Source organism: Auxenochlorella protothecoides, assembly GCF_000733215.1.
Source record: "Auxenochlorella protothecoides strain 0710 unplaced genomic scaffold scaffold75, whole genome shotgun sequence".
In the NCBI taxonomy this organism is placed as follows: Eukaryota; Viridiplantae; Chlorophyta; class Trebouxiophyceae; order Chlorellales; family Chlorellaceae; genus Auxenochlorella; species Auxenochlorella protothecoides.
Window position 1 is genome coordinate 1 of NW_011934361.1, and position 13,775 is coordinate 13,775.

Genomic DNA, 13,775 nt, shown 5'->3' on the forward strand with positions numbered 1-13,775 from the left:
AAGCTCCATCGACTATGACGGACACAGCACGCAATGTTGGCCTTGGAAGCATCGGCATATTCTGGGAACGATGGGTTAATGAATCTCCGAACGAACTTTGTGTTTTAATCCGGCCCCCTCCGCCACGAGCTGGCGACATCATGCGATCTAAATTCCGAATGGAAGGGACATCCGCCACAATGCAGGGAGGAGGCCCCCAGATCAGCAAATGACTGCAGCCAAGCCCAATGTATGTGAGACTCGACAAGAAATCACAGATGCCCCAAAGGACGGTGCAACCCCTCTTGGGATGTTTTTGAGGCTGTCGCCAGCAGTCCAAAAAGCGGATTCCGCGCCCTCCCAGCACCACTATGCAGCACCCAACAAACCCACACAAAATGATGGCCCTGGCATAGTGCAGACCGTTCTCCCTACCTTCTCCGACTTTGTCTCTATAAAATGGCGTGAGTGTGAAGGGAGTAGCGGCTTTTTGCACTCGCCGCAACCCCAGTCCCATGGGCGTCAACACGCCGGTCAGCTCCCCCGCCAGGTGTGGAGCAGGGTTATACTGACAAGAGTAAGGACATCATACTATTTGCGTCGCGTAGTTTTCATCTTACATCCACCGTTCTGGCTGCAGAGCTGAACCGAGCCAGTCTGACCCCAGAACGGCCTCCAAGCCAGGCGACCGCAGAAAGGCGTCCTCTGAGAATCAGTATGCGTCGTCGGTTGCGTCCACAGTTGCAGGAGCCCTGGCTGGTGCTGTCTCTCGCTTCGCCACTGGTCCCCTGGACGTGCTAAAGATCAGATTCCAAGTCCAGCTCGAGCCTGTCTGGCATGCGGCAGCGCAGTCCGGCCGACCGCTCGTCCGCTCCAAGTACACGTCCATTCGGCAGGCTCTCGCCACCATTGTCAAAGAGGAAGGCATCCAGGTAGGGAATGGATGCCTGAGGAAGGGTGTGAGCGGTCTGAGCCTGTGTCGGTCGATAGACCAACTGACTGTCCACCCAGTGAGGAGTTCTGTGACAAGACCACCCGATGCTCAGAGGACCATGTCAGAGCATTTGACCGGCGCAGTGCAGGCTTGGCGTCAATCAGAGAGCAACACTCCGCAAGCCCCCCGGGCACTCTTGCCCCACTTTGCAGGGACTATGGCGAGGTACTGTCCCGGGCCAGCTCCTGTCTGTCCCATACACCGCTGCCCAGTTCTTCACGGTCCAGCAGAGCAGGCAGCTGGCAAAGCGATGGGGGGTGGACACACACCCCGCCGCTTCGTTCCTGACGGGCGCCCTGTCGGGGGCTGCTGGCACGGTCGCCAGCTACCCCTTTGACCTGCTGCGGACGACCCTGGCAGCCCAGGGGGTGCCCAGGGTGTACAACAGCATGGCCGATGCTGCCAAGGGCATCGTCGCCAACAATGGCCCGGCGGGACTGTATCGGGGCATGGGCATCACCATCTTGGAGATCATCCCCTACGCAGCTCTCCAATTTGGGCTATACGACTACTTCAACAAGTGCTGGGAGGTGAGTTTTGTATGTGGGGTGGGCTCCTGAGGGAGCGTGTCTGGTAGAAGCCAGAGGTGTCAGCGAGGTGGAGGGCGCAGATACAGCAGCACACCCACAACTGCCATGGCGCGCCGGTGCATTCTTGGAAGTATGAGCTGGCACGTGTTATCTTCATTGAGCAAGGATGGTGTCCAGTCCAGAATCTCGGCCATGGCTGCTGATACCTTGTACCTGACAGCCCCCACTGGCGGCTCCGAACTGCTGTGCCGTCTTCGCACGCAGTTTGAAGCACAGCTGGCAAGCATGGCGTCCACCTTGCTCTCCCTCTCCCTCTTGCAACTTGTGCAGGCACATCGGGCCCGCTACCCTTCCCTGCCCGGATCCAAGGATGTGCAGCACCTCGTGTGCGGCCTGGCGTCGGGCTTGCTGGCCAAGCTGGCCACCCATCCGCTGGATGTGGCGAAGAAAAGGGTGCAGGTCGCAGGACTGGCGCGCAGCACTGCCTATGGTGAGCGCGTGGCCCTGGTCGCGACCCGCTCCCTGCGAGGCTGTCTGGCTGACATCTACCGGCGAGAGGGCTTTGCGGGCCTGTACAAGGGCGTGGCGCCCTCCGTGCTCAAGGCGGGGCCCTCGGCGGCGATCACGTTTGCGGCGTACGAGCTCTTCCTGCGCTGGCTCAGCGTCGCGCAGGAGGCCAGGAGGTCCGAGGCAGCGTCGGGGGAGTGAGCTTCTTGACCTCCCAAGAGTGGTGCCCTGCTGCACACTGATATTATTACATCATGTATTCAAGTTGATTTTCAACGAGCACAAACTCAAGTTCCAATGGATGGACGTGTCGAGAATTATAAGGCTGCACAGGAGAGGGGTGTTTGGATCTGATGGAGGGCTAGTTTGCTGACAGTCGAGCCCAGCTGCAAGGAGCACGAGACAGCCACGGCAGCGGGGAGACAAGGTTGGGGATGAGTGTCAGTCGGTGACCCATGCGGCATCGCCCAACCCCTGACATGCAGTTGGGTCTGTCCTGGCGACTTTAAAGACAAGGCTCCCGGACGGGTGTCAGTCCTGAATGGTGTCTGGCGGGTAGAGGTCACCCATGCCATACTGACTGCTATGCATGGCGGCATGGCCGCCCGACCCATGCTCCTCGCCCTGTTCCTCCACTTCCACCCCGAGCTGTTCGCTGTCATTCCCGTGTCCTACCACGCCCTCAGCATTGGATGAGTTGCCTGTGGGTGGTGTGAGGCTGGGTGGGGACTCAAAGGTTCCTTTACCATGTGTCCCGGCATGCCGAGAATATATCAGAGAACACTCACAAGGAGTACCCTAGGCACCCCCCCAAGCATTCCAGGGCGAATAAAGCGGGCCCAGTCCCTGGCGGCCACACGTTCACAGATCGCTGCCCACACAGGCAGCCTCGCACCTGGGGAGGATGCCGGAGGATCCCCCCCTGCATCCGGTGGCCTGAAGACAATGCCCAGGATCAGCTGGCGCTGGTCATTGGACAGCTCCGCGCCCCTGGAGTGCCGGCCCGGGTGCGTCACCAGCCGCACCAGGTTCCGCCACTTGTCCTTCAGGTCCATCTGAGTGCGGCGTTCGTTGATGCGACCGCTGCGGACGTACGCGGTGTGTATTTGGGTCCAGGACGTCCCCATCTCCCGCACTCCTGGAGGTGGCAGCGAGGAAGGGGTTGGGGTTGAGGGGTGTACGCGGCTGCCATGGTGTTGCTCCGGGACGTTGAGCCGGTTGGGGACTCCAAGGACGCACAAGGACGGTCGATGGCAAGCCCCCCGTGCCTGGCCCAGCCGCTCGCCTTCTATGAGGGCCTGCACCTCGTCCGGACCCCAGCGCCCCGTCTGGCGGCGATTGCGAGCGCTGAATCTGGTCTCCTGGCTGCCGCCGGCCTGCGCTCCCGGCTGTTCCTCCCCGGAGATGTAGGCGGGGTCCAGGAACTGTCGCCATGTGGTGCACAAGAGGGAGGAGTGGGTTGGGGGCAGCGTCAGGTGGGCTGCGGTTCGGAGCAAGCAAGGTACCAGAGGTCCTTCTGTCTCGCCGCTCACACTTTGTAAGCAGGTCCAGGCATGCACCACGCACCCTGGGTCTCACAAATCCCACCCGTCTCCCTTCCCCTGCCCCATCTGCACCGGCGTTCATGGGGTCACCTGCTGGTTCAAGAGAAGAGACCCGTGGGCCATGGGCAGATTCAGGCCCATGCCCATTCCCTCCTGGGATTGCCGGGGCTCCACCATGGTCTGTGCCCCGGCGGGCAGGTAGCCCATGCCCGGGTCCACGCTCTGAAGCATCTGCCGGAAGGAGGCATGGCCCTCGCTGTCCAAGTGCACTGGGGTGGGGGGAGGGGGTTTGAGAGGATTGGAGCAGGAGGGTGCGAGCCCGATAGTTCCAGCGATGGGTGTGCATTGCCGCGCGGCAGCGCCGCTGATGCAGCCATCTGCATGATACCAGGGCGGGCAAGGGCACCGCAAGCAGGCACTCACCCAGATGCAGGGGCATGTCCTGGGCTGCATGCGGGCTGGCAAGAACGGGCATCCGGGCCTGCCGCTCCCTGTCGCCACTCGAGGGTGCTGACTGGATGAAGACCTCGAACATGCCGGGGGCCATGTAGCCTTCGTTGAAGAGGAAGACCTCGTCGCCTGAAGATGCACGTGGTAAGAAAAAGGGCATGATACGAGGCAGGGGTTGCACACAGAACAGAGGGGCTTCCCATCGGAGATGGTATGCGTACGCAGCCGCCTGCGCCTGCATTGGAGGTGTGAGACTGCCTCCAGCGCGGTCACAGGCTGCGCACACTACAGAGCCATGCGCAGCATGGCCCTGCCAATCGTTCTGCTACGCGAATCCCCAGCATCCTGGCAAAGGACACATCTCACCGCTGCTGGACCGCGACGGGATGCTGTCCATGCCTAGCACGTGACTGCCGTCCATCACACGCTTCCTCAGCACGAAGCGGGAGGCAGGGAGGTACTGCGAGGTGGGGCAGTGCGAGGCGGGGATCAATGTAGGGCATGCAGCCAAGGCCCATGTGTTGGCCGCGAGGCGTGCCCCTCAAACCCTGAGCCTCAACACCCCAGCATGGCCACAGCGATGCTGAGGCCCCTCCGACATAATCGCATCTGCCTCGCCCACCCTGCTCCTCCGCGCGCACCTCCCCTCGCTGCAGCTTGGCGCGGAAGATGCGGCGCTTGAGGTACTCCACCGTGGCAAACTCCGGCGCCTCCACCACCATCTCCGATAGCGGCATGTAGGTGCGCAGCGCCTTCACCACGAAGCGGACCTGCAGCCCGCGCCGCGCCGACAGCAGCGCCAGCTCATCGTCGTGCCGCATCGCCCGCAGGTCCTGGTCGCACGCCGCCGCGCCCTGGGACTGCAGCAGCTGGAGCGCGGCGTCGCTCAGAGGCTCCAGGGGCCGAGCCAGGCTGCTCAGCGGCGGCGGGCCGAAGGCCGGCGGCGGGCCGGCGCCGTCCTCCCCTCGCGGGCCCCCCTCGCGGGGGCTCAGAGGCGCCACGTCCACCACGATTTCGGCCTGGATGACCTCCTGGCCGGTGGAGGGGGCTGGACCTGGGGATGGCTGGTGCTGGGTGGACGGTGGGAGCGCAGGGCCGCCCTCCAGATCCTGAGGCAGGTGCATGCTGGAGCTTGGTCCGTACCCCACTGGGTGCAGATCGGTGGGAGGGAGGCCGCCCTCCTGTGTCCTCAGCCGCTTGTGCTCTGAGGGTCAGGGGCGGAGCATCAGGGTGGGAAGAGCATCAGGGCGACCAAAGAATGCTGCTCCAGGCATCACGGCGTGGCCGTCCTCGCCAGTGACAGCTGGAGGCAGGCCCACGAGGGGCCCGCCCTCCATGTCGACCCACTGACATCTACCTGAGGATCCCAGCATGGTATTGAAGCTCTCAGTAGTGGCTCGGGAGTATCAGCAGGGGGAACTCACTCCACAGCATCGAGGGAGTCCACAAGGTGGGGACAACCAAGAAGGTGGTGGCGTACTCAGCTGACCTCAGGGTCGACTTCACCAGTTTCCAACCAGGAATACTGCTCTATAGTTCATCAATTTATCCGCTGCAGCGAGCTTGGTGCTCTCTGAGCCTGTCGACTGACAGAAGGCTTGTCTCCTCGCCTCCAGAGAGTGGTGCAGCATGAACTTCAGCGGACGTTCTGGCACGCTCGATCCTCATCGATGAAGGCTTTTCGATCTAGAATATTACCTGGATAATCTAAGTGTTGTCCAATCTGCGCAGGGTGACGCCGATGGGCCAGAACGGGTCTGTCACGCCGTCGGCAAATGCTGCGGTGGTGGTGCAGCACCCTAGTTGGGGTGCGTCGCGGGACGCACAAGTCCCTTGTGCATATTCTCAAAGGTCAGGGTGCTAATTTCATGGCAGCAGTGTCCCCAAAGGTACAGTGGAGTGCCTGCTGTCCTCCTAGCCCGGGGTGTATCTCACATGTGCGGCGTGAAGGGCATTAAAGACGTGATGGTGTCAACATTATGGAGCGTGCAATCGATGCATCACCTGTTCTTCTCCTCAAAGAATTTGGGCAAGACACTGCCATCCCATGGCACACAGATCCACGCAAGCATGCTTGGTACAGATAGGTGTAGCCTCCATGGCCTCCTGAGCGGGGGCACCCCCTCTGCTTACGTTCTGTCCCCTCCCCCTGCGGGACAACTCCCTCCCCCGCTCACTCGGCGTGGGAGGAGCCGGTGGAGCCGGCCAGGGCAGCTCCTGACATGTAGCTCTCCGCCAGCTGAACACGCTTCACATTCTCCTGCTCGCCCACCAGCGCATTGCCATACTTCATCAGCACGTCCAGGGTCATCATGGGCTTGTCGAACGTCACCTTGCCCTCGCGCGAGTTCACCAGCCGCTTGCCGATGGCCTCGATGCCGGTGCCGGAGATCCACTCGCGGACCTTGTCGTCATAAACACGGGCGCGCAGGGCGCCAAAGAAGTCGATGGACTGACCGGGGAAGGCGTCCACCAGCTTCTCGATCTCCTTCAGATTGACGTCGTCGTGCTGGAAGATGCCGTTGCACACACCAACACGGTCCTGCCGAGTGAATAAAGGGGGGGGGACATGGTTGAGTAAAAGGCTAGGAGGAGAAGCGCCCCAAAAGTGGGGCAGCGGAAGGGGTGGAATACACCAAACCAACAGGCTCAGATCCATGAGCTGCTGCCACCCACAGACTGGAGGGGACCCCCTCTGATCATACAGCACACGTTGACGTGATTGCCAGCTGCAGTCAGACACAGCCAAGCAAGTGCAAGCTTGGCAGAGATCACCCCAGTCGCCCACCTCCCGTGTGGGGGCCCAGTAAAACTTCTCCATGCGCCCATCGCGGATGAGGGGGGCATACAGGGTGGAGAAGTCATTGCCCGTGCACACAACGGGCACACGGGGGATCTCCTCCTGCTTATACACACCCGGGAGCTGCACACTGCGGGTCACGTGGGCCGGGCGGGTGGGAGCGGTGGTCAGGGCAGGGCATGATTCGTTTTGGGTGATTCCTGAGGAGAAGTGTGCCAGGCTGTGAGCAATGGGATGGTGAGCACACAGGAAAGGCAGCATGCCACCGATCCCTCGTGTGTGCTTTTCACATGGTGTCAGAACGATGCTCGCCACAGGTGTCCAGAGCCCCTCCCCCGCCCCCACGCACTTGGTGGGGTTGTCGGCGATGTTCATGAGGGTGGCATTCACCATCTGGTTGTTCACGGTGTACTGCGTGGCAGAGCCCATACGTCCAGCACCTACACACGGGGAGAAGTAATGTGAGCAGCATGGTTTGTCATTCAACCTCGAAGGGTGGGCATTCCAAGCAAAACTGGCGACGGGCTTGGAGCTCGAGCTCAGCATTCAGGTCGATGAAATAGACTACATCTCCATGTATTGGAATGGTGATTTGGTGTACAAGCACCCTGCAGCGGTGGCCTTCTCAAAACATGCATCTCCATTGCTCTATGAATGCAGGCGGGCGAGCTCTGCAACCCAACACCATACGTCGTGCACTTCTGACAGACAACTTCCATAAACTTGCCCCCTCCGACCCCCCCCCCCCAAAAAAAACACACAAAAAGAAAGTACCTGCGTCCAGATCGTTGATGAAGAGCGAGGACATTTTCCCCTTCTTGATGGTGTCGGAAGCCTCGCGGTAGCGCTGGCGGATGAGCTTGGCGGGCTCACCCGCATTCCCGCTCTCCAGCTCACCCGCCGACATGACGATGGGCGCGATGCCCAGCTTCTTGAAGGCCAGGTTGCACTGGAAGGTCTTACCCTGGCCCTTGCCTCCCCAGATTCCCAGGATCAGGGGCACCTTGATCTTGGGCAGGTCCAGGAAGTTCTTGGCCACGTGGATGGACAGCTTGTCTAGGAAGGCTGGGGAGATGTAGAAGCCGTCCTCGATGTTGCCCAGAGTGCGCTGGGCGGTGGACAGGTACTCCTCGGAGGAAAGGATGGCGTTGTGAGTGCCGCCAATCGCCTGGCCTCCCTGGAACAGGCTGTCCACCATGTCGCGCCCGCGCTGGATGTCTTGCTGTGCAGAGAGGGAGGAAAGGGGGGACGGCAATGAGAATCGGAGCGACAAGGGGCCTTCATCGATCCCTCATCGACACCCACGACTCTGTCTCCAGTTTAACTGGCCTACAGGAGCTTGTGAGTAGTCGCAGGAGAAAGTACTGGAGACCATCAGCCTGTTCTGTGCTCCCTGGGACCTCATGACAGCCCCAGCATGTTTCCCCTGTCCCACACCTGGTCATCAGAGGTATCCTTGCCAGCATCCATGTGGGACCAGCGGCCCTTGTGGTTGGGCTTGGCCATGCAGCGAACGCTGGGACGGGCCTGAGACTGCACGGGAAGGGGTAGGGGAGTATGGATGGCGAACCCGGCCGCGAGCATCACCAGAACGCACCAGGGTACCTCTAACATGAGCTTAACCCTCACCCACCATCATGACCGCCGAGGGAGGGCGCTGCACACCACATTGGGCGGTCCTACGGAGTTGTAAGATAATTTAATGTGTCAGAAACTTGAACTCCATCTTGTAAACTTCCGGGTGACCGCCTGTGAAGAACATACGGATACATCCCGACCATCACCTTCCCACCTGATCCCGTTCCCGGCAACAGAGGGCTGAGTGACGCGTGCACACTGCATGGCTCCGATCTGATCTGCGGATGGCACGAGCTGTGTCAAAAGAAGTTCGATGAGGATGCGTGTGGCCGGGACGAGGGCTAAGGGTGTCAACTCATGTGCTGATTACGTCCATGTGCGATAAGGTGAGTACCTGCGGTACGGAGCACTACCGCCAAATTTTTCCACCTCGCGAAAGTGGTTCTGAATCAGGTCGGTCCCCTACAGCGACAAGAGAGTCACTGAGAATTACTTTTCTCATCAATTCCTTTCCCTTCAACCAGTATGGCGGTCGCAGACGACAGTCCCTCCGACGTGGCAAGGTGTGTCCCGGTGAGGGGGCTTTCGGAAATAGCTGGCTCATCGACATGGAAGTCCAGCTTCATTTCCATCGACCTGCAGGATCCTGATCTCAAGCCAGCGATCGCCAATGACATATTTGAGCACGGCAAAGGTGGGCTGCCAGGGAAGTGGATCCTTGCCTCTGGGGGAAGGGGTAATTCTCGGACACCGCCCGTTCACACCTGTGAACGACCTGCATCCATCCATTCAGCTCATCCCGCACGACATACGAGCACAGAGACACCTTCAGCAGCATGGGAGTGTGCACATCACCGCTCTGGGCACGGCGCTGAGCTCCCTAGTCACCCTGTCGGAGGTGCTCAAGAACAGCAAGCTTGTGGATGAGGTGAAGCTCACCACTTGTCTGGAGCACTTTAAGGACGAGTTCAGGTATGGCTGATTTTTCGTGAGGTGCTTTAATCCATGGATTGAGGGGTTCTAATTCTAGCATGGCCGGCTGGCTGAGTGATGTCAACTTCCTTGCGTCTTGCCCCCAATGCTAGATCCAGATCAGCCAAACTCCCCTGAAGCTTCTTAATGTATCGTGTCATGTGAACAGCCAATGAGCCCTTCGCGCTGCTCGTACCCCCTGCAGTGACCGACAGAAGCCAAAGATGGACATCATGCTGACAAAGTCTGCAGCCTTTGATAAAATCATGGCGGAAGAGGCAAAGAAACAGAACGACCACGCAGGTGCGGATCCTCAGTAGCCATCAGACTCGTTCCCCATCCTCCCGTGCTACCAATAAAGAGGACGCAATGATTCTTCTCAAGCCCAGTCCCCTCTTTTACCATCCACCTTTTCACTCCATGGCGTCTCCTGGGGGGTGTTTGACAGCTTTTCATGGTACAGGTGTGCACGGCGTGCAGGTGCACTTCCCCAGCGAGTGAGACCCACTTTTTGCCTTTCCTCGAAATGAACAGGTTTGTGTTCCTCTCTGATGCCTTTAAGGATTCACGGCAGTGCATGCTTGAGTGCTCTGGAGCCATCATGGATGGGTGGTGGGGTCAGCGGCCTCGCCGCCATCCTCCTTGCTTCCCTAGGCGATGTGGGGATGAAGGATACCACGATCAGGATGGCAACTGCTTGCATCGAGAGCACCACGCTCCTTGGAGCCAGGCAAATCCAGTGAAGTGAGCCCCTTGCGTCAGCCCCGCCACTCACCTCGGCAGCCAGCTCGTTGAGGTAGTCGTCGAAATCGAGGTCGGGGGTGGTGCCCGAGTCTCGCTCCTCATCCATACCCCTGTCCTCCTCAGAAATACCGACCTGTGGTGATTGGGTGCGAAGCTGGTCGAGCGTGAGGGCAATTCAGTGCGGTGGCGTATGGTTGAGGGCATCATCACATGCAGTGGCGACTGGTAGCGGGACACAGCCAGGGGATTGGCAGCGGCAGTGTCCCTCGCGGCGCTTTGTCAAAGAGTCAGATGCCCCAGACAGCGCTGGCCCAGCACTTCCCGGCACGCCCACAGCCCACCCCACACACGCATGTCTCGGCAGACACACATTGCTACCGCCTCTCGCCATCCCCACCGCCACGTGCCTGCAGGTAGGCCTCCAGATCGGGGTCCACATCCAGGCCCTCTGGCTTGGAGCCCGCCCCTGCAGGCGCACTGCCGGCCCCTGCGTCCCGGGCCTCCACGCCGCCGGCCTCGGGCCCCTGGCCCCCCCGCGCGCTGGCCGTGTCCGCCAGCTCCACCGAGGCGGGGCCTGCGCCGGAGACGGAAGTCATGTGGGCGGCGGCCTGGACCTGGGACCCCAGGGACTGGATCTGGGACCTGAAGTCGCTGAGGAGGGACGACACGGGGGCGGCTGGTTGCTCAGGCTTGGGGTTCACTGCACCGGGGTGTGGGATGGGCCAAGGAAGTCAGGGCCCTTTGCTGGTTTACAAGAGGCTTCTGGACGAACAAGTGTAAATGTATCCTTCACCACCCCCCATCCCCTGCGTCCATCTGAAGGCAAATCACGTCGACCTGCCGCACCCCATCCCACCAAAGGGTGTGTCCATGGGCCACGTCAAAGACTCTGCCGGGAGGTGGGGCTTCATCAGGCTGAAGTATGTGTGCCAGAAGTGGCCGTCGGTCATGTACCTGGACAGCAACAAGGGTATTGGAAATGAGGTGGAGCTCTGCGTGCCGGTCTCACACTAGAGAGTGCAGAGAGGCCTGCCAGCACCGTGCTCACCAAGAGCTTCCCAGCAGGCCCTCCCACGAGAAGTGACACGCAGGAACAACTTACCTTGGGCACAGCATGAATCGGAGCTCATGGATGTCCTTGGCTTCGGCGCACAGAAGAGTCGCATGCTGAATCTGCCAGGGGTTCAGCAGGAACTCCTGGTCATCCACAGGTTGGCCCTGTACAGGCAGTAGCTTGTCCTTTGGAAAATCCCTGCATGCAGTGGGGAAAAGGTACAAGAGGAGGGAGGGCTCAAGAACGGCAACAGGATTGGGCATGCAAGCTTCCAAGCCTGCAGTAGGACTTACAGAAATGGCAGATCGCCCTGCATCTTGGCACCCTCCAGAACCAGCCTGCCTGAAGGTACTGAAGTGCAGCTCGGACACCATGTTAAGGTAGGAGTCATTGATGCCCACTGCAGCCAGCTCATCAGGTGAAGGCTTCCTCTCCTTCGCTGCTCGGGGGCCAAGCTTCTCTTGCAGGCCAAGCTTGCCGAATTTCTTTGCGGCTTGCTCAGCAGCTCCTCCTGCCAGCACCTGCCGCCCCGTTGCAGCGTAGAATCTTGAGAGCGCAGCAAAGGGGTGAATTCTGAATTTCTCGGAAACAAAGCCACAACCTACCAGTCCTTGCTGTGAGGCGTTCTTGGCGATCTCGGCTGCCTTCTCTGCTGCCTGCAGGGCTCCCCTGAAGAAATCCATGAACAGGACTGACCCTTTTCTTCGCCCACCTGGATGCGATGTACGCAAGGGGCAACTGAATTATCTCGCCGATGTCGATATCCTCGCCCTTGCTGCGACACACGACTAACAGAAGTAAACACGACTGCCCATAACCATTCGACACTCTCCGGGACCATCGGCAGTACCCTCGCGATGGTTGAATACGAACGTCTTGCAGCCTGTCGAATCCTGGGAGCAGTTCTAAACCCCTCCTCAAGAGGGATGAACGGCCATCCGCACGTTACCCTAAAGTAATAACAATAGACTTGATCACCGGCCCCAGTTTTGTCCTGACCGTGCGAGATTGTCTGACGTCTGCGTCCACAAACGGAGCCCGACCCGAATGTTTGCGAAGCAAGCATTCGAACTGGTGCAGGAAGTACTCAGCTGTCCTAAAGATGTCATCCCTCCATACAACGTGCGTATGTGTGCATGTGCACCGAAGTCTGGTTCAGCTTTTCGCGCATCCACCAGGCCCCAGATATTGACACCCGCCGACCGCCACCCTACCGTAGGACGAGGCCTTTCGTAACGTGATCGACGAAGTGAACATGCAGCATGAGAGGCTTGCAGCCGTGTTCCAGTGAGTGCGGGTTGCTGCATACTGTATCTTTGCTGGAGCGATGAGGAGCATGAATGGTCCTTTTGCTGTGGTTGTGATCCATGTGCTGCAGATTTTGGAAGATCACCGCGCCGTCATTTGTAACCCCACAGTGAGTCTCGTCGGCGATTCACGGAGAGCCAGTCGCAAGAGACTCTGTCCGCCAGCCCCTCTGGAAACGATGACTCTGCTGCGTGGAGAGGGACCGAGGCGGAGGCTACAGAGATGATAGTGCATCACGCCAGCATTCTTCGAAACAAGCGTCTCCTCTTCACATACATGTATGTTGAAAAGGTGCCAGCCGCGGGAGGTCCAGAGCCGGCTTGTAGCAGGGCATTGAGGGGAACTCTCCTTTTACTCGTGTGCATGCATGGTTGCGCTTCCAAGCAGGATAGACATGTGCACCTGCCAATCAAGTAGGGTGAACGTTGATGTGTTCTTTGCCTTTAATTACGATAAGCGGCAGTCACCCTTGTTCATTGTCCTGGGCAACTCTAAATGCTTCTACAACTCCTCGCATCCCATTTGCTGCAGGCGGGAAAGAACGGACCGTCTACAGGAGTTCCGATGGACCCACCGGAGCCTGCCCGCACATGTCCAGAACAACCTTAGCCCACTCGAGCTCCAATACTTTGCCGGCTACGACCAGCTCCTGAACAAGTACATGCGTTCTGGGAGACTGGGTGTAGGACTTGACCTAACAGCGGTAGGTGCTTGTACAAGGTGGCTGGGCATGAATTGAGATCACATGCAGGCTCCTGGGAGAGCACCCGGGTGACATCATCATCACAAAGGAGTCTCGGAGTATTCAAGGATGGAGATTCTATTGATAGATACCTATCTCCAGGAATGGTGAACTTCTAAGATCATCCATCCGGAAACGGCGGATTTTGAAACTTGTGTTAAGTGCTATCATTACCCAAGCTCTCTTCTGACACCTGCCCTCCAACAGGATCCCACTCCCCCAGAGGACCCTTTCGTCCAAGTACGTGTTCTGAGGGACTATGGGGAGGTCATGTTCAGCAGCGGTAAGGTGGCCTTGCAGCGAGGCAAGTCCCACTGGCTGCCGCGTGACGAAGCACACCCCCTGGTCATGGATGGCGTGCTCGAGTTCCTGGCCGCCACGTCGTGCTAGGCCTGACACTGTTGGCCCGATTCAGCTGAAGGACATGGTAAATACTGCCGAAAAGGCATACGAGGGAGAGTTGAAGGGAGCATAAGGATCGTGGAGACTCAGGGCATGAGGATTCAAGTTGGCGCATCTAGCTTCTGCGCAACTGCTGCAGAGGGAAAATTACTGCATCGCACCCGACAATCC

The 13,775-nt window shown here is 59.4% G+C and overlaps 7 protein-coding genes across 7 annotated transcripts; 3 read left to right on the forward strand and 4 right to left on the reverse strand.

Moving 5' to 3' along the window:
- Positions 1–494: 494 nt before the first annotated feature.
- On the forward strand, positions 495–2,211 carry F751_5919 (Mitochondrial thiamine pyrophosphate carrier; the record flags this gene model as incomplete). The annotated part of the gene is made up of 4 exons (XM_011402499.1): positions 495–529; positions 788–911; positions 1,126–1,503; positions 1,834–2,211. The coding sequence occupies 4 exons, from the start codon at positions 495–497 to the stop codon at positions 2,209–2,211; spliced, it is 915 nt and encodes a 304-aa protein (XP_011400801.1).
- F751_5920 (hypothetical protein) lies at positions 1,657–1,932 on the reverse strand (the record flags this gene model as incomplete). The annotated part of the gene is made up of 1 exon (XM_011402500.1): positions 1,657–1,932. The coding sequence occupies one exon, from the start codon at positions 1,930–1,932 to the stop codon at positions 1,657–1,659; it is 276 nt and encodes a 91-aa protein (XP_011400802.1).
- A 330-nt stretch (positions 2,212–2,541) lies between the features above and the next one.
- On the reverse strand, positions 2,542–8,310 carry F751_5921 (Ribulose bisphosphate carboxylase/oxygenase activase, chloroplastic; the record flags this gene model as incomplete). The annotated part of the gene is made up of 12 exons (XM_011402501.1): positions 2,542–2,711; positions 2,906–3,148; positions 3,326–3,434; positions 3,645–3,823; positions 3,978–4,133; positions 4,371–4,464; positions 4,646–4,916; positions 6,182–6,546; positions 6,793–6,934; positions 7,154–7,244; positions 7,579–8,026; positions 8,242–8,310. The coding sequence occupies 12 exons, from the start codon at positions 8,308–8,310 to the stop codon at positions 2,542–2,544; spliced, it is 2,337 nt and encodes a 778-aa protein (XP_011400803.1).
- Positions 8,311–8,907: 597 nt separating this feature from the next.
- F751_5922 (hypothetical protein) lies at positions 8,908–9,364 on the forward strand (the record flags this gene model as incomplete). Its single annotated transcript, XM_011402502.1, has 2 exons — positions 8,908–8,955; positions 9,203–9,364. 2 exons carry the CDS (start codon positions 8,908–8,910, stop codon positions 9,362–9,364), a joined length of 210 nt encoding a protein of 69 aa, XP_011400804.1.
- Positions 9,365–9,953: 589 nt separating this feature from the next.
- Positions 9,954–11,835, reverse strand: F751_5923 (hypothetical protein; the record flags this gene model as incomplete). Its single annotated transcript, XM_011402503.1, has 6 exons — positions 9,954–10,004; positions 10,130–10,231; positions 10,662–10,798; positions 10,955–11,052; positions 11,201–11,316; positions 11,758–11,835. 6 exons carry the CDS (start codon positions 11,833–11,835, stop codon positions 9,954–9,956), a joined length of 582 nt encoding a protein of 193 aa, XP_011400805.1.
- A 364-nt stretch (positions 11,836–12,199) lies between these two features.
- Positions 12,200–13,592, forward strand: F751_5924 (putative DNA replication complex GINS protein PSF1; the record flags this gene model as incomplete). The annotated part of the gene is made up of 4 exons (XM_011402504.1): positions 12,200–12,274; positions 12,372–12,439; positions 12,992–13,163; positions 13,410–13,592. 4 exons carry the CDS (start codon positions 12,200–12,202, stop codon positions 13,590–13,592), a joined length of 498 nt encoding a protein of 165 aa, XP_011400806.1.
- On the reverse strand, positions 12,363–12,521 carry F751_5925 (hypothetical protein; the record flags this gene model as incomplete). Its single annotated transcript, XM_011402505.1, has 1 exon — positions 12,363–12,521. The coding sequence occupies one exon, from the start codon at positions 12,519–12,521 to the stop codon at positions 12,363–12,365; it is 159 nt and encodes a 52-aa protein (XP_011400807.1).
- Positions 13,593–13,775: the final 183 nt, after the last annotated feature.